Source organism: Malaclemys terrapin, chromosome 4 (genome assembly GCF_027887155.1).
Source record: "Malaclemys terrapin pileata isolate rMalTer1 chromosome 4, rMalTer1.hap1, whole genome shotgun sequence".
NCBI classification, from domain to species: Eukaryota; Metazoa; Chordata; order Testudines; family Emydidae; genus Malaclemys; species Malaclemys terrapin.
Window position 1 is genome coordinate 124,848,694 of NC_071508.1, and position 18,433 is coordinate 124,867,126.

The 18,433-nt window shown below is 44.5% G+C and overlaps 1 protein-coding gene across 1 annotated transcript in view; it reads right to left on the reverse strand.

Annotated features, from left to right (window-relative positions):
* Window positions 1-18,433, reverse strand: part of ASB2 (ankyrin repeat and SOCS box containing 2) — a 36,706-nt gene that overhangs the window by 9,831 nt on the left and 8,442 nt on the right. The window contains exons 3-8 of the mRNA XM_054026327.1: window positions 17,134-17,226; window positions 14,626-14,792; window positions 11,947-12,102; window positions 9,654-9,899; window positions 5,465-5,636; window positions 611-1,172 (exon numbers count right to left, since the gene is read on the reverse strand). Of these exons, the coding sequence (XP_053882302.1) occupies window positions 611-1,172; window positions 5,465-5,636; window positions 9,654-9,899; window positions 11,947-12,102; window positions 14,626-14,792; window positions 17,134-17,226 (1,396 nt within the window). The remainder of the gene's footprint in view (window positions 1-610; window positions 1,173-5,464; window positions 5,637-9,653; window positions 9,900-11,946; window positions 12,103-14,625; window positions 14,793-17,133; window positions 17,227-18,433) is intronic.

Consider the following 18,433-nt stretch of genomic DNA (forward strand, 5'->3'; position numbering starts at 1 on the left):
CATCTGCAGAAAACTGCAGCATGGCCCCTCTTGACATAGGCTAGCCTCAGAACCACTGGCACAGACCACTAAAAGCGCACACTCTTTTAGCACACAGTGGAACATTAGAACAATAGACCACACATCATCCAATGGACCATTGGGGGATGAGTCCAATAGAGCACCCAATCGATGTTCAAAGTTTACCAGTCAATTTATAATTGAAAATGTCTAAAATAGAAAATGTTTCAAGGCAGATCTCTTCTGCCCAACCCCCAGAGGAAATAGGGGGTGCTACCTAGAGAGGTAATTTAATTCACAATGGCTCAAATACCAAGGCAAAGAGAGTGGTATCAATGCCTACGTAGGAAGGCTTGTCCAGTGGTTAGAGCCCTAGCTGAGGCTCTGGTTTCAATTCCCAGCTCCGTCACAGACTTCCTGTGTGACCTTCGGCAAGTTGCTTAGGTTCTCTGTGATTCAGTTCCCCATCTGTCAAATGGGGAGAACAGCCCTGCCGCACTTCATAGGGGTGTTGGGAGGATAATTACATTAAAGAATGTGAGAGGTTCAGATACTATGTTAATGGTGGCCATATAAATATCATAGATCGATTAGATTCGATAGCACTTACCTGTACTATGTTTGGCTGTTTGTTCACCGGGGTATCATCTAATCTGTCCCTTCTATGATCCAGCACAGGATGTGGGCCATTTCCATACTGACACTTAAAACAGGAGTCGGCGTCACAGCCCAGATCCATTAGAAATTTGAGGAGACTGAGGTACTTCATTGAAAACATGATGGTGGCTGGGAAAGTAGTGGGATGGCTAGAAATGTACGCATCAATATTCGCCCCATGGTCTAAAAGCAGCTTCATGGTTTTCAGGCAACCGTGGCGAATGGAGATTAGCAGGGGGTTGATAAGATCGATGTTGGGGTTGGCGCCGGCTTGCAGCAGCAGCTCTGTGGCGTAGATGTTATTGTTAATGACGGCGAAGTAGAGGACGGTGCTGCGCCTGTCCTCGTAGAGCCGGGCTCTCTCAAAGGAGAGGGTGGTGTTCACATCATAGCCGGCCTCGATTAGCTCTTCCAAGATGTCGTTGTTGTTGCGCTCAGCCGCAAGATGGAGTGGACTGATGCCGCTGCGCTTGACCCGAGTGCGGCTGGTCACGGGGAGCAGCATTTTGACTATCCTGCAAGAAGGGGATTCAGTGGATAACTTAGCCTTAGACAATCTACAGCAAATAATAGCGAGGCGGTTATTAGCACAGGAGTGAGCCAGCTGCTCATGAAAGTGAAGGACTGATAATACAGGCATGAGCCGTACTCCCTTCCCCCAAAACTCGGCCAGTGCATTTTCATCCTGACAGGGTGGGGTTAGGAGCAGAGGAGCTGCCAGGCTGGGTAAGACACAACGTCCATCTGGTCCAAGAGGCCTCTGACAATGGCCAGCATCAGATGCTTCAGAGGAAGCAGTAAGAACTCAGCAGTAGGCAGATGTAGGATAATCTGTCCCCACATTCGGTCTCACCGTAGTCCCTAAAAATTAGGATTAGCTTTGGCCCTGATGCATTTCTATGCATTGATTTTTCACAATGCTTCAAACGAGAGAGAGGGCAAAGCCAGAAGCTCAGTTCTGAGCTCATCGGTGGAGGATTATATTCAGGTCCCAGGATCCAAGCCAGCGTTACAGTTCTGGTGCTAAATCCAACTCCCGGCCCTGGGCACCCCTCTGAAGCCCTTCTCTCGGTGGGTATTGGGAGGGGCAAATCCATGGGGCTATCGGAGTAAACCCAAGCTAGACCGGTTGTGATGAGCCAAAAGGACAATTAGGAATTAAAATAAAATAAAGAACCAAAGCCGTTTTCCAGGCAAATTGCCAAGCATTAGCACAGAGGGGAAAAAATGTACAGCTAAATTATAAACCTCAGTAAACAGGAATTTCTGTTGGAAACAATGGTGCTTCCTTAACAACTCAAATAGAGCTGCCATCATTCTACAGCCTTCACAATAAAAGTGTGATGCGTATTAAACATACTGGCCATCTTTAGCTTGACTGCAATGGCAGTTGCTCAGCATCTCCCAGGATCAGGAGATGTACAGGATAAAGCCAACTAAATAGTAATGATTATGACTTTTAAAGCATCTGATGATGCCATGTGCTTCGCTGCTCCTGAGTGGTGCTAAGCCCCCTCTACTCAGATTAAAATGAGAGTTGGAGACATGCAGAACCTTATATGCCTGTTTACAGGGTGGACTATGATGTCTCCCATGGCAAGTTTATAGCCACACCATTATTCATAGACCTGAAGAAGTTTTGTCTTTATTTCAGGAAAAAATCCAAAGCCTATAGAGGAAATTTCCACCCAGAGCCTTTCTCAAAGTGGAGAGACTGACCTCATGTAACAAAGATGCTCACCAGAATCCAGGCAATTTCGGTGCTGCTTAGATGGCTACCATCCATCTCCAACAAATGCTTCATAATAGCCATAAAAGCAAAAAAAGCACATGCAGCACTGCGATGACACCATGCCAAGTGCCGGCATTAGTCATCCCGTGATTTACTGGGTTTTATTAAGATTTAAGGGTTGCTTTTGTTCTCTTGCTCAGGAAGTGAATGTGCTCAACCCAGCTCTCTGTATCTGATTGAAAGGATGCAGCAGCGTTTAGAGAGGGGCCTGAAGAATCCTGAACTCCGAGGGTGTTTGAAATCCATGCTTGGCTCTGGATCTGAATTTTGCAAATGTCCCCTCTCTTGCTAAAGTGTCAAACCCAAAGCCCAAATCCAAAGCCTCCTGCATTTATTTTAGGATTGGGGATGGGGAACACTAACATCGGTATCAGGAACCTAATTTTGCAGCTGGAGCCCATCTCTCTTTCTGTTCAGCATGACCGTGCCTCCACAGCGGCAGACTCTACTTCCTATTCAAAGGTGAGGGGTTCTTCCCAGTGAGAGACAGCCAAGCAAAGCCAATTACTGCTTTACATGACAACCCAAGGCCACCTCCTTCACAGGGCCACCTGAGTGCCGTACCCACACTGGAAGTGATGCTGGATTGCCCATGGTCCCTACCACCTGACCCTTTCTGCCACCTGCTACCAGGGATGCTGGAACTAGGGATGCGGGAAATGCAGCGCCCCTGGCTTGAAATGGTTTCCATCATATACATGGTTTTTGGTTTTGTTCAATGTCTTTCAGCACCCCACTGTACAAATTGTTCCAGTGCCACTGCTGGCTGCATTGCCTCCCAGCTGCTGTAGATAATAGGATGCTAATACAAATGCACCTAGCGATTGACTGCCATCTTTAATAAGTCAAAATAAATCACAAACAAATTCTGCCCTTTTCCACCACCACTCCTGAGCACTGGGAAGAAAGGGGTTAAGTGACATCTTGCTACGATCACAATACTGATGATACACAATTATAATTCCATGCCAACAAAATTCATTTCACATTAATATTGACAAGGCATCATTTAACATAAACAAACACCAAGCAATAAGAGTTGAATGTTGAGCCCTGGGACCACATTCTTGGCTTTTTGACGTTATGAAGCCTCCGTGTTCTGGCACCAAGTCTGAATGTGGAATTCCTGGAGAATTACGTATTAAATCCGCAGGAATATAAAAAGAGGTCACCATGAAGGGTGTTATTATATTGAATACCAAAGGAATTAGGAACGACTGGCCACTTGGAGTAAAGCTTTGTCATCTGGATAAATATTTGATTTTGGCTGCTAAAGAAAGGATACTTTTGTTTCACTTCAGTTCACAGCAGTTATAAACCAAAAAATGTGCTCAACCTTTTAAGTGTGAAGGAACTAAGACTTTTGACTTAATTCTGAACTCATTTGCACTGATGGGAATCAGCAATGACTACTGAGAGATTTGGATCAGGCCCCTTATTTTGAAAGTGGGGTTGGACTCAAGTTGGAGAGCTTTGGAGCTGAAGCTAAACTTGTCCAGGTTTTGGGGGTGTTCAGATTGAGAGGTCTGGTTCAGGTTTAGTATTGGCGTTGAGATTCAGAGCCACTTTTCCAGAGCTTAGGGAAGGAGGACTGGAACTGGGTTTCTGCCTCTGACCCTTTTCTAGTTTAAAATACATTTGTTTTTAAGAAAATCTCTTTTTAACTTAAACCCTGGAGAGAATTCTGAGTCATGCCAGCATAAGGCTATAATAACTACTCCTACCTACATTATAGCAATATATACATCAGTTACATAAATTCACTCGGGGATGCCTCCTAGCACATACAGCCTCCACAAAGGTACAGTTACAGAAAATAACAATCCTTACATACATCACAGTAATATTGGGAAGTTTAGTTAATGTCTGCAAAGTGCGTGAAGATCTTTGGATAAAAGGTGTTGTCAAAAAGGTTAGGTTCTTTGTGCATTTTGAAATGGGAAAAATCCATACACAGATTTTGCAGCTGTATTTAGTTTATGATTCTACTATTTATTTGGGGATTTTGATGGGAACATGAATAGATCCATAGAATTTAAGGCCAGAAGGGATGATTAGGATCACCTAGTCTGATCTCCTGCATAACTGCATAGATTTCATCAAGTGATTTCTACAACAAGAGCACATTTTTTAGAATGATATCCAACTTTGATTTAAAGACTTCAAGTGCATTGTTTTTTGGCATTATTTGATGAGCTCTAGTCATTACATGGTTTAATGTGCACATCAGCAACAATAAACCATGCTAAAATATTGTTGGGCCACACACATCCATCACATCCTATGGTAAGTTGTTCCAATAGTTAATTACTCTCATTATTAAAAATGTGTTTTGTCTAGCTTCAGCTTTCAACCATTGGAACTTGTTATGCTTTTGTCTGCTAAATTAAAGAGCCATCTATCAGAAATCTTTTCCCCACTTATAGAAGGTGATCAAGTCAATTCTTAACCTTCTCTTGTGTAAACAAAATAGATTGAGCTTATTTAGACTATTACTATAATTTAAAGCATGTTCTGCAGACCTCAAATCATTCTTGTAGCTCTTTTCTGAACTCTTTCCAATTTCTGAACATCCTTTTCAAAGTGCGGACACCAGAACTGGACACACTATTCCAGCAGTGGTCTCTCTATTGCCATAGAGATTCATTTATCCACTCCTCGCCTGTCAGCCTCTGAATTATTTTTCTCTATAAATGGTGATAAAAATCTGAACACACTGAAGACGTGGGCAGCATGTTCTGCTTCTGGAGGCCCACAACTAATAAGTAATATCTCAGATGAGGTAGCAGGATCCATCCCTGGTGTGGAAGGGAAGGCCTTATGACTGACTCATACCATCCCAGCAAACACACCCTTGAGTTTAGTCTTTGAAACCCAAACTCTGTGAATATAGGACCATTAATATACTGATGTACTGTGTGAGGATCTGGGCCATTAATTTAACAAAAAATCTGAATTCCTTTCTACAGGGTGAAATGATACAATAAAGTGATTAAAAACACACCAAAAACTTACTCATAATTGCCTTTTTTGGATGCTATATGAAGCGGTAATAAACCATCCTTATTGGTTTTGTTAGCATCTGCACCTTGGGACAAGAGAAACTCCACCACCTTTTCATGTCCATTTTTACAGGCTTCATAAAGAGCAGAGGCACTATCGCTGGCTTGGGTGTTGATATCAGCCCCTAGGAGCACAAAAAAAAAAAAAAAAATTGAAGAGCTAAATGGCTAGAATCAGGTGTAACATATTTTGGATCAACAGCCCAAGTCTCCATGACTTGCCTAAGGTTTCAACTACAAAACTGCCATTAAGGCCAATTGATTGCTCATATTTCCCTAACACCATTTGCTGGGCTGGGGTGAGAGTGAGGGCAAGGCGATAAAAGAACAGCTTATGTCTTCTTCACTGTGTTTTTGCTATGAGGTAAATGTTTTCCTCAGTGCTTAGGGACTGAGTGTAACAGGGTATTCCTTGGGGCCAGCCAGTCCACCAAGGACAAACCATTGCATAAAAGTGGTAATACACTACATAGGAAGAGAGATTAAACAGCAGTACTCACAAGATAATACCCACAAAGGGTGTCTACAGTTAGATTCTGGTCATAAGCCCAACCCCACCCACCCCATTTTCTTTACCATGTTTAAATATGATTGAGGAGAAATCATGTTATAACATGGCCTTTTCTTGCCTGCGTGGACAGAGAAAGTCCTATGTTTTATAACCCTGTGTTGAAGAACCATGTTTTAATCCTGTGCATATACCCAGGATATATGATGATGATACTGTAACATGGTAGGGTTTTTGCATTTGATTTTATTTTTTGCATTATTTGACTAGCTCTAGTCATTACATGGTTTAATGTGCACACCAGCAAAAATAAACCATGATCAAATATTGTTGGGCCACAACCATATTGAAATGTTATTATTTTTGTGGCACAGTTTTAGGACCTGAAAACCTGTGTCAATTTCCAAACCTGGGCTTCCATTGTAATACACAGTGCCACTCCACCTTCAGGCTGCCTGATCTATGGGTATCCCAAAATGAATTACAATCCATTGGTTTTCTGCTTCCCAAACTCTGATAAAAAGGAAAAACAAACAAACAAAAAAAACCCTACAGTCTATCAGTCTTTTGTTTGGGCATGAAAACTCCCTGCCAAAGAGAACATTTCCCCCCTAGCTGAAACATCTGTGTTTTGTTTGGCAATTTAAAGATACTGTAGCTCGAAACACCAGGAGAATTTCAATGACAAAACACAAAACAGGGCTACTTTCTTAATGAGAAATAAATGAAATCTTTCTTTTTTATTTATGGCAAACATTGTTTATTGTAAAAAAACAATTATATTATTACTGAGGTTCTCAGCAGGTCTTTTATGGCTTGAAAATATTGGGCAGTTTTATTGGATTTTCCTCAAAATTGAACTTTAAGGGCATACTAACATGTAATTGAGTTGAACCACAAATCATATTCAAATCAGTGTTTAAAGCACGATGGAGTAACTGGTTAGTTTTCAATGTCACATAAAGCTGACTTGTGAAAAATGTGAACTGGAAAGCAAGCAATATTTTTTTGTTCTCTATCAGCCATAACTGCAGTCTATATTTTTACAACCACATATCTTTCTTTAGAGATTTTTCTTATCTTCATTGTGGTTTAGTTCTTATGTCATCAATATATTTCTATATGTTGGGCCTGATTCTCATTTACCCATTTACTTATTCTCATTGAAGGAGGCTGTGTAAAGGAGACAGAGTGGGAGTAAATTATATTTGCATCCACTTCTAAGGTGCTTTTACATGACAAAAGTGGTGTAAGTGGCCTTAGTGTAAATGAGAATCAGGCCCACCACATATTGTCTGATTCCCAGCTGGTGTAAATCATTGTAACTCCATTAACTTAAATGCTGCCTTACCAATTTATACCAGCTGAGGATCTGGCTCATTATTATTTGATAAACTACATAAAATTTGTTGTTCGCACTGGAAATTAATGACATGGTCTCCCTTTATTTGCTGGGGCCAACCTATCATTTCTTTGTAAGGGGTGGTGAAGCCAAAGGGTTGGTTTTACATGCATCAGGACATGCCAGGAATCTGCTCTGGTGCATGCGTAAGAGAGATTTTAAGGTTATGAACCCACCTGAGAAGAAGTGAGCACAAAGACTCATGGGACTACAGGAGAGAGCTGGATTCTAAAAGGCCTTTCTGGGGCGGAAGTAATATGAGATGTGACTTCTTGACTCATTATGAGAATCAAAATATTCTTATTCTTCCTCTGACTGACTAAGAAATACATTCTTCCTGGGCCATATCCTGCTTGCCTTACTCACAACAATAGACTTGATAACTTCCAAGGGACTAACTCCTTTACATGAGTAATGAGAGCAGGATTTGGCCTTACCTAGGGACTCTAAAATCCTCCCCCCCCCCCCCTAACACTAATAAACTTATTTAGTGCTTTTCAACCGCAAAGTGATTTACAAACACCTCCTCATTAATCCTCCTGGTGCCCCTATGAGGTGGGAATGGTGAGTATGGTATCTCCTTCTGTAAAATGGGGATAATGAGGTAACCAGCCCCAATGCAGGTGTACAAGTGTGGAAGGTACAAGAAGTCTTCTCCCCTCTGTGCCCCTTGCTAAAGGGTTGGACAAAAATCACATAGATTTCAAAGACTGATCCTTGCCCTCTGGAGCACAAGCCACTTGAAAAGGGATAGGGAGGGAAGAAACCAAGCTAAGGTCCCTTCTACCACCTCATCAGCCAACAGAGCTGGCTGTCCGAGAAAGGGAGTGTACGCTGCACCCTCCTACAGATGGACAGTGCTGCACTTTCTCTGCACGATGAGGAGCTCTAGGAGGCTTTGTGCCCCTCACTGCTCCCACTGGAGACCTGTGGCTCCATAACTCCTACTCAAGGGCTATGGCTAAAAGCTACAAGAATAAATGGACACAAATCTGACATCAGGATTCATAACATTCAAAAATGCAGTAGGAGAACACTTCAGTCTCTCTGGTCACTCAATAACAGACCTAAGAGTGGCAATTCTTCAACAAAAAAACTTCAAAAACAGACTCCAATGTGAAACTGCAGAACTGGAATTAATTTGCAAACTGGAAACCATCAGATTAGGCCTGAATAAAGACTGGAAGTGGTTGGGTCATTACAAAGCCTAAACCTAATTTCCCCAATACTAATTTCCCCCTACTGTTACTCACATCTTCTTGTCAACTGTCTGAAATGGGCCACGCTCATTACCACTTCAAAAGTTATTTTTCCTTCCTTGGTATCCTGCTGTTAATTGAATTGTCTTGTTAGACTGCCCTCACACTTGGTAAGGCAAATCCCATCCTTTCATGTATTTATACCTGCTCTTGTATTTTCCACTCCAAGCATCTGATGAAGTGGGTTATAGCCCACGAAAGCTTATGCCTAAATAAATGTGTTAGTCTCTAAGGTGCCACAAGGACTCCTTGTTGTTTTTGCTAATAGAGCCTCAGTGAACTACCCTACGCCACAAGAGGGAGTCCCTCGACCATGGAAAAAAATTGCTTCTGGAATATCTTCCCTGTGACCTTCTGAGAGGCAAGGTGGATGAGGTAATATCTATTTATTTTACTTTAGAAGTTGATCCAATAAAAGATATTACCTCACCCACCTTGTCTCTGCAATATCCTGACATGGCTACAACAGCACTGCATACTGTGAACCTTCAACATTATGGGAAACAGGACAAAGTGATACAATATTTGAGGAGAATTAGTTTTGCCCAAGTCATATCTTACTGAATATTCATGAGCAGACCATGCTTGGCTAACATTTAACTCTGACCTTATTCTTATCTTTCCCTGTCTGTGACTTATTCTTCTGTCACTGGATTTTTAGGATACACATGTACAGTGACAGTCATGAAAACTTTTGTGTTATCATTGCTGCACAAAGTAAGGGCACCAAATTGCTTCTAAATTGAGTGACCATTGATACTGAAGAAGCACAATCATTGTGCACCTGTATTCTAAACCCATGTGGACTGTTCTTGCTAGAAGCTTTCAGGGAACAACAGGTGTTCACCACCTCTGAAAACTAGGCCTTGTCTCCAGTTGGTTACTGAAAAACTGAGCCAACCAAAATTAGTGGATACTTTTGAATATTTAGGCCATAATATATAAGACAAATGAACAGCACCACTGTACTCACCACACTTGGCAAGGTATCGCAAAGCATCTAACTGCCCACCCTCGGCAGCTACAAATAAAGAGGTGATCCCATAGGTGTTCTTGCTTTCAATCTTGGCTCCCCCTTTGATCAGGATATCAATTATTTCTATGTCATTCCGAGAAACGGCCTCATGGAGAGCAGTCCATCCCCGATTGCACCGGTGGTTTGCATCGGCATTGTACTGCACCAGCATCCTTACAGCTTCGATGTTTTTGCGTTCACAGGCTGTTTTAACAAAAGGCAGGTCATTTAGGCCAAACTTTTCAAGAGGCCACTAACTCTGGGTGCCGCAGTTCTGGGTGCCCATTACAACACGCTAGAACCTGAGGTACCTAGAATCACAGGCACAGACGCTTGCTTCTTCTTTGCCCCGGGGGTGCTCAACCCCAGTCCTCCCCTGACCCCGCTCCCACGCCACCCCTTCCCTCAAGCCTCCACCCCCACCCTGCTTCTTCCTGCCCCCACTCCGCCCCTGCCCTGCTTCTTCCCACTCAGTTCCATCCCCTCCCTGGAGCGCGTCCCATTTCCGCTCTTCCCTCTCCTTCCCAGCGCCTCCTGCATGCCGTGGAACAGCTGATCCCTGGTGGGCAAAGGCGCTGGGAGGGAGGGGAAGAAGTTGATTGGTGGGGCCGCCGGCATCCGGGAGGCACTGAGGTGGGGGGAGATGGCTGCTGGTGGGTTTTAAGGACCCACTCATTTTTCCTATGGGTGCTCCAGCCCTGGAGCACTCATGGAGTCAGTGCCTATGATCACAGGCCACTTTTCCAAGCTCTGGCCATAATGTATTGTACATCACATGTTGATATGGGCTAGGACAGTACAATGGCAATGTCTTTGTAAGCCAAAGTATAATTCTTCATGATGCCATCATTTCTCCTGTGGGTTGATTCTTTCCTTGATGAGTGGGTACAGCTCCCACTATCATTAATGCATGTCATTCACATGCATTGAGAGTGGACTATCTGACCTGACATTACAGCAATTATCTATCCATGGCAGCTTTGCAAAATTCAGCTCACCCACATTCCAAAAGGTAAGTAATTTTTTTATCATCATGGTAGAGGATGAGTGTAACAGGGTATGCTGGCCCTTTAAGGAAAGAGGAATTGGGGAGGGGAAAGATCCAGGCTACCCCATTCCAAGTAGCTTCAACTGCATAAAAACCCTGGGAGCAGCAGGGACAGATGTGGGCAGAGTGAAAGAGGTCCTGAGGTAAGATATGAGAAGATATGACTGTCTTTTTAAGGAGCCTTGTAATGAAGGGTTGGGCAATGCTCCTTTCTCTCCCAATCAAGCCTCCAACCAGTTAAAATAAAACCCTGGAAGAAGGGCATCACATAAGGCAGAGGGAAAGATTGTTCTGCTAGTAATCCTTCAACTCCACTCCCAGAAGGAGCAGGAGTGACCTGAGTTCTCCTTGCCAGACCTTGGAAGAGAAGTGAGAAATGCTTCCAGCCAGGAGGAGCACTGGGAAGAAATCTGTTGGTTATCAAAGTTTGAGTTTAAGATCATTTTGACTTTGAAAGACTTTGGCAAACATGCCCAGCGAAGCTGGTGCCAGGAAATTTAAAGGGACCCACCAAGAAATAGGTAATACACTGCCTGGGTAATACACTGCCACCTGTGGGCAAGCAGATTTTGTGTTGAGGCTAGTAAATTTTTGTAACAGTTTTCCCAGGCTGGGTGTGCTTCCATATGCTATGTTTTGGCCCATCTTTTATATTTATTGAAAAGTGAAACAGTCCCTTAAATCTGGTAGCCTATTTTGGGTCAGAGTTTCAAAATCCAGTGTCAAGTTGGGTGTCCATAAATCCAGGCACTCAAAGAGAGTGGCCACTTTGTAAAATCTGAGCCTATACATTTAAGACTAGGCTAGCCAGAGCACTAGAAAGAGTACCAGGGGCACTAGACAGAGCACTACAGAAAGTGCCGTGGGGAACCATCCATTCACAGGGAGATGGACCTGATGACCTAAGAGAACTTTTCCTTCTCCAAACTCTGATTCCATGGATTTTGTGTGGTTTTGCTGAATAAAGTGTTCTCAACACAAAGCCTGTACATTTGTGCCTTTGCCCACACTATAAGTGAATGACTGACATCTTCTCGGTTATTTTTGCGCTGATATCTAATAGGTGCTTTGAATTTTGTATTTAAAAAGACACATACAAACTCATATAGAAACAACATGGGCTTGATCTTCGGAGGTGCTGAGCACCTGCCACTTCAGTTGAAATCTAGGGGGCTCAGCATCTCTGAAAATCAGGCCATTTACCTTTATAGAGTGGAGTCTCCCTGGACTTGTTTGTAATATCAGGTTCAGCCCCGGCTTGCAGCAAAGAAAGTAGACAGTCCAGGTTTCCCCTGCTTGTTGCTATGTACAGCGCTGTCTCTTCCTGAAGTGTACGCTGATCAGTGGTTCCAGGGTATGCTAATGAGATGTCATTGTTCATAGTTAGTAAGGCATATAGCACATGTTGTCTAACTCTGAGACTGTGAACGCTGTTGCTAATCATTTTGGGGCAGGGATGATCTAAGTATACTTGGTCCTGTCTCAGTGTGGTGAGGATGGACTAGGTGACTTGAGGTCCCTTCCAGCCCTACATTCCTATGATGATTTCAAACATGAAACACCAAATGCTAGGAAATTACCCAAGAGATAGCTTTGCCATGCCATCCAGATCAGATTCCAGGATTCTCTGCAAAACCACCAAAAACTCTCTGATAAAAAACATTTTTAAAAAGAGGAAAATAAAATCACTTGACGTTACATATCACTCCAGATATTAACATTGCAGTAAATATGGCATCAGAAATCAATGCTGCAGTAAAAATTGCATCAGTGAGTTTGCTGACACATTAAATTGCTTTCATCTATACAGCTGGCCTGCATTTAGACAGTCATAGCAATACATGCTGGCTAACACTCAGCCTTAGAGGTGATGCATTTTCCGGTTATCAGTAAGAGGCACCTTATCGCACTGATGGAGAAATTAACCAACATGTTAGCAATGGATCTGAAGCAGAACTCAACAACCGAGCCCCCGAAGTGCAGATCAGGTACAGATGAGGATTCAAAGTTCAGGACTTGGACCTGGGCCTGCCTGTACGTGGGATAAAGTGAAACACCAAATCTGAACACCCCTGAGCTTTGGGGGAAGTTTGGCTATGGAGCCAAATCTGGATGTAAACATCATGACTCAGGCCCATCTCTAGCCCATCTCTGCTGGGGTAATCCAGGACCCAGAGGGGTGGAAAATTTGCCATGCTACTGCATAGAGTGTCTGTAATCCAGCTCCTCTCACTGAGGGGCTCATAAGCAATCAGCACAAGCTGCAAAGGTGACTGGCACTGGCTAGGACCAAGATGTGACCAGCGTGTTCCCTGAGAACAGGGTGACTCAGGGCAGCCCTTGGGCATACTCTGCTGGTGAGGCTCCTGTGAAGTCCCAGCCACAATGTAAAGCTGCCATATCCCACTGGAAAGCTGGGGGAAGGGTGATGATGCTGTCTTCAGTGGAAGGGGAGGCAGAGGACGGGAGTCTGCATGAGGATCAGAAAGGTGCAACCTGTATCTGCCAGTGCTGACAGTGTCTTTTATTGGATGAAATAGAAATAAATTGGAGGGGTTAGAGCATAAGCCAGTGCACCCCAGAGCAGTGCTCCTGCTGACCGTGGGTATGCAGCCAGCATGCCATTTGCTTTGACATCTTGGAGCCCAGTGTTTGGATCTATGTGTTGTGATGCCCAAAATCTGTGCACTGCATTTTCTTTTTTGAGGCACTTTAACTCTTCAAAATATTTCAGGGTCCCTTCCCCTCCCCCCAAATAAACAAAGTCAAAGTAGGTTGAGATCATCCTGTAGGTTGACTATAAAATAGGTTACAGAACAATAAATTGGACACTAAATTAGGTTAAAATGTTAGAAATGTAGGTTGACTATAGCTACTGGTGATTCGAAAAGCAATTGAGCAACTGCTCTTCAATGGGAACTCAAAACCAAAAGTAAACCAGCAGCCCATTATTAACTATTAGCAAACAGAGGCCAGGCCAGATCTTCAGCTGGAGTATATTGGTGTAGCTCCTCTGACTTCTCTGGAGTTACATTGATTTACACCAGCTGAGGTGTAAATGGGAACTGCAGGAAGCGGCATGGACCACAGGGATGTGCTGGCTGCCGCTTCCCACAGCTCCCATTGGCCGGGAATGGTGAACCGCAGCCACTGGAAGTGCGGGCGGCTGTGCCTGCGGACAGTCAATGTAAACAAACTGTCTCACGGCCCACCAGTGGATTACCCTGATGGGCCGCGTGCGGTCCATGGGCCGCAGGTTGCCCAGCCCACCACTGATCCAGACCATTATTTTATACCCTAAGAAACCTGATAATATGCGGCAGGCCAACGTCAGCCCAGAATAGCACAGATATCTCTCAGCACTTAAGATCTTAACTGTTATTTATTGTGTACAGACTGCAAGCTGCTTATTCAAATAGGGTGAAATTCATACACATGCACAAGGCTTGAGTAAAGGGGCTTTTTGCAAGGAACTGAACAAAGGTTGGTGTGATGTACTGAAAACTCTGTTAAAATTGTAGCTTGTCACGTTAAATTTCAGGATTTTTCCTGATCCTGCTTGCTGTCTATGGGGCTCTGTAGGAAAGTGTGTGATCCGGGCCTGGCAGCACTCAGTCTGCAGCCAGCTGGCCTACAGTAAGGTGGAGTGAGCTGTGCCACTCTATTTCAGGGAACAGCCTGCTGTGTCCCCCTCTGGTTTTAGGTTCTTGTGTGTTATCTAAGAAATAAAGCAGAGTTACACTGCAACCTTTCAGCAAGAATATTTATCTCTCTCTGTGTGTATGCCATGAACAGAACATGGGGGTGGTTATATTTTCTTCTTTGGGGCTGATATTTTTAGTTTCTCTTCCATTTGTAATCAGTTGTTTTTATTTTACTAACCTCTTTGCAACACTTTCAGGCAGCCTACTTGGCCGTAGTAGGCAGCTTCGTGCAGTGGTATCCATCCATCCTTATTAGGTTCGGAAAGGTTCTTCCCTGATTTCATCATATTGAGCAGGGCACTTTCATCTCCTTCCTTGATTGCTTCCACTACAGGATCCAGCTCTCTTTAAAACAATGTTGAAAATCAATTACATTTTGCAGCGTTACAGTAAAGCTTTTTACAGCATCAACCAAGAATGACTGTGAAAGCCTAGGGCCCACCTATGCAAACATGGCTCTGGGGTGCACTAGCTGCAATGGACACTAGCTCTATAGGACTATGTGATTCTACTCACATATACTGCTTTCCTCTAAAAGGTAACTCAGGATGGTCAAACCTGTCCAGAAACCTCTTTCCAATGCTTCTCTCCAAACTCACACCTAACCTGCACCAAACTTTTCTGAGGTTTGAACAAGTTTGCTTAATTGTGTACAAGAAATGAGCCCAGAAGTAGAAATGCTGAAATACCATGAGAGATTGTTCTTGTGGTATTTCTGGAAAGCAGGAAGTGCTGGGAACCTCACAAGAGAGTCTATTCTGGGAAGATAGCTGGTCTAGTTTCTCAGAAGTCAGTGATGTAATTCAGATCAACACCTGAACCTTTGTGTAATGATCTGAACTCACCTCCATTGAATTAAGGAGTGGAAGAGAAAAGCTCTCCACCCCAATGAAAGTCCAAACATGACACAGGAAGGACTAGGTATTAAAAAATGCTCAGCTTCTGCTTCGGCACCAAAATATGTGGCCAGATTTTCAGAATGTTGGATGTTGAGTTCCTTTGAAAATCTGTCTGTAGGAATCACAATGGGAGCTGCTGAAAGCTGAACAGTTGTGGAAAAACTGGTCCTTTTTAAAGTACCTATATGGTATCTGAGCTCTTGAAAATCTGCCCCTTAGCTCTTTAGAAAATCCCTAAAGACACCTTCCTGAAAACCCCTCACCCAGGTGAGTAGTCTTCATTCCCATGAGTAGTTCTTTGAATAAAAACTACTGGTGTGAGTAATGGGTTTGCTGGACCAGGCCCTAGCTGCGTTAGCCAAGCAGACTCTGCTACAGCCCGAATGTTTAACGAGTGTCACACTGGAGCCCTTGTGTGATTGGCCTGCAGCACAGCTGGTCAGTATAAAAAAATAAACACTCTGCTGCTTGGATTCTGTCAGAAACACGACAACTTCTGCAGCGGGAGCAGGGAGGAAGCGGGCGGTTTTTTAAAAAAACATCTGAATCTTGTGAACTGCTACTGCATCTCTAAGGCAGGTAGCAGGCGGCTGAATTCCCACTGCAAGAGCGATTAGGGAGGGGGTCTATTCTGAGTAGTCCAGAGCAGGTGGGCAGGAGCACAAACGGTGCAGGAAGCATCTTCTCTTCCCAGCACTCCATTCAGGCCCCAGGCAGAATGACGCTACTGGCTCTCCCTGAGAGTATGGGGGTTTGTAAGGGTTTGGCCAGCTTAACTGGGGGTGTGACCAAGGCTCCCACACATACACATACCCAGTCACATTCCTGCTAGCACCCACAAGCAGGTGGGCAGGGTAATTTAGGTTGCCCCTTTCTGCAGTGAGTGCTCAGTGCACTCTCCTCGACACATCCTCCCAGGCATTGTGCCTGGGACATGCAGACACCATGCAGGTGTTCTCCCTCCCCCCAGCTCTTTCACAGGAGTATGGGCACAGTTTGGTCCCCTCCCACTGTTTCATCTTCCCTGTCTGATCTCTCTATCTAACCTATCAGCAGTTTCCCCCAACAGTAGCTGTACTCAGCCAAGCACGTTTACGCTCTTTCAAAAGGAAGAAGTCCAGCCTGCAATGGCAGCTTCCCCTTTGGGGTAAGAGCCACAGCCTGCGAGGAGGAACGTCACGGCCCCTCTTGAGAGCGTGAGAGAGGACATGTACCCCTGCACGTAGGAGCCCTGTACAGTGACCAGATGAGACTCACGCTGTCCTGAAGACATTGACCAAGCGCACTGACAAGGATCAGGCTTCTTCACTCAGATTTGATGCCCCTTGATGTGTTTATGTTCCTGTTTCCCAGGCTCGACCTCTGAACTTCATACAGATGCAGTTAAAAATAACACCCGCCTGATTCAGTTGTGATTGCGACATGGAAGCCAGCATGTATAAATAAACCACAACACACACATCCCTTTTCCTCTCTCCCCTGCCATCTCAGTGCTGTCTAGGGACCCACAGAAGCCTGCACACATACAGTAGAGTGCGGGGGGTCTGTAGGGCTGAATAGCCCAGGAGTGACTGAGTGTGTGTAGGGGGCTCGAGGGCAGGCAGGGGAGGGCAGGCAGGGTGGAGGAGGGAGGAAATGAATAAGATTCCCTCAGGCAGTTCTATGCATTCCTCCCGACACACATAACGCCACAACCCCCGCCACCCAAAAGCCTCCAGCTGGCTAGTGAGGGCAGACAGACAACAAGGCTAATTTGGAGCAAGACACAGTGAGACAGAGACACTTACACAGGCTGGGGGGTGATGAACAGGCTGCCGTCGTACCTTCGTCTGACCCCCCAAGATGACCCTGGAGCTTGGCCTCCGGTCTGGGCTGCCAACCTGGAGTAGCGATGGCACGAATGAAATAAAGAGAAATACTCTGAATAGGAGAAACAGGTCATTTTCAGGCCCCTTACTAAAGGCAGGAGCAGAAAGAGGGACAGAGAGAGAAGGAGCCTGCTGCCGGGGCTTTGAATGAAAGCAGATGGCCACAGCTTGCTCTGTGCAGAACTCAGCTGCTCTCTCAGCTCTGGATTATTTTTGGCCCACTGAGGAAGTGTCAGGGGATTTGAATGACCATATAAGACAACACTGAGGTTAACCTCCCCACACTAGAGAGGAGGAAGATACAGAGCTAGATGACATTCTTCACCTCAAGGAAAGGAGGATCTGAGAGCACAGTCAGATGAAGAAGTTTGGTGAGGGGTTGAAATAGGGTCATTAGCACTGTGCATTCAGGAACAGGCCTCATGCTGGACCTTACCCTACCAAGGTCCTAGGCCAGCTAAAAACCTGGGGCCACAAACCTTCCTGCAGGCTTCCATACCTGCCTAGTTATAGGGTGGGCAGGCTGTGCCCTTGCAGAGCACGGGAGCTCTAAACTGCTGAGCTCAGGCAGAGGTGGGAGAGCACCAGTCAGTATGCAAGGCAGCAGATGCTATCCTGTGCTAAAATCAGCAGGTGGCAGGGGACACTTCGGAGTACAGGGCCAAAGCTGACAGATCTGCCCTTAACCTGCCCCATATCAGATCCCCATTTCAGACCCTATGCTAAGCAACATGACCAGGCCCCACAACAGATCGTATATCAGGCGCCATACAGAAGTACCTCTACCAGATCTTGTAATACTACAACAATCACAGTGGGTACAATCCTGGCCCCATTGAAATCAATGGAAATGTTGCCAGGATTTCACTCTGTGTATATATGACACCCATCACATTGTTTGGGGGCCTGTAATAAATTGGTCATCATAAGATTACAATTAGAGCTGTCAAAAATACACAAAATATATAAAAATTGTTGTTCTTTTGCAGGGTGTGAAATTCACCTTTTATTTTTTGATTATTTGATTTTTTGTAGCATTTTTTTAAATTAATTTTTCCATCTTTTTTGAGAATTTTTCATTTTTAAAAATGAAAATCAAAAATGTTTGCTTTTGAAAATGGCAGGTTCCTGTAACCCAGTGGGCTGCTTAGGCTTCGGCACTGAGCGTGACATTGTGTGGGAAGAGGGGTCTGCCTAGATGTGGAGTTACTCTGGTGCA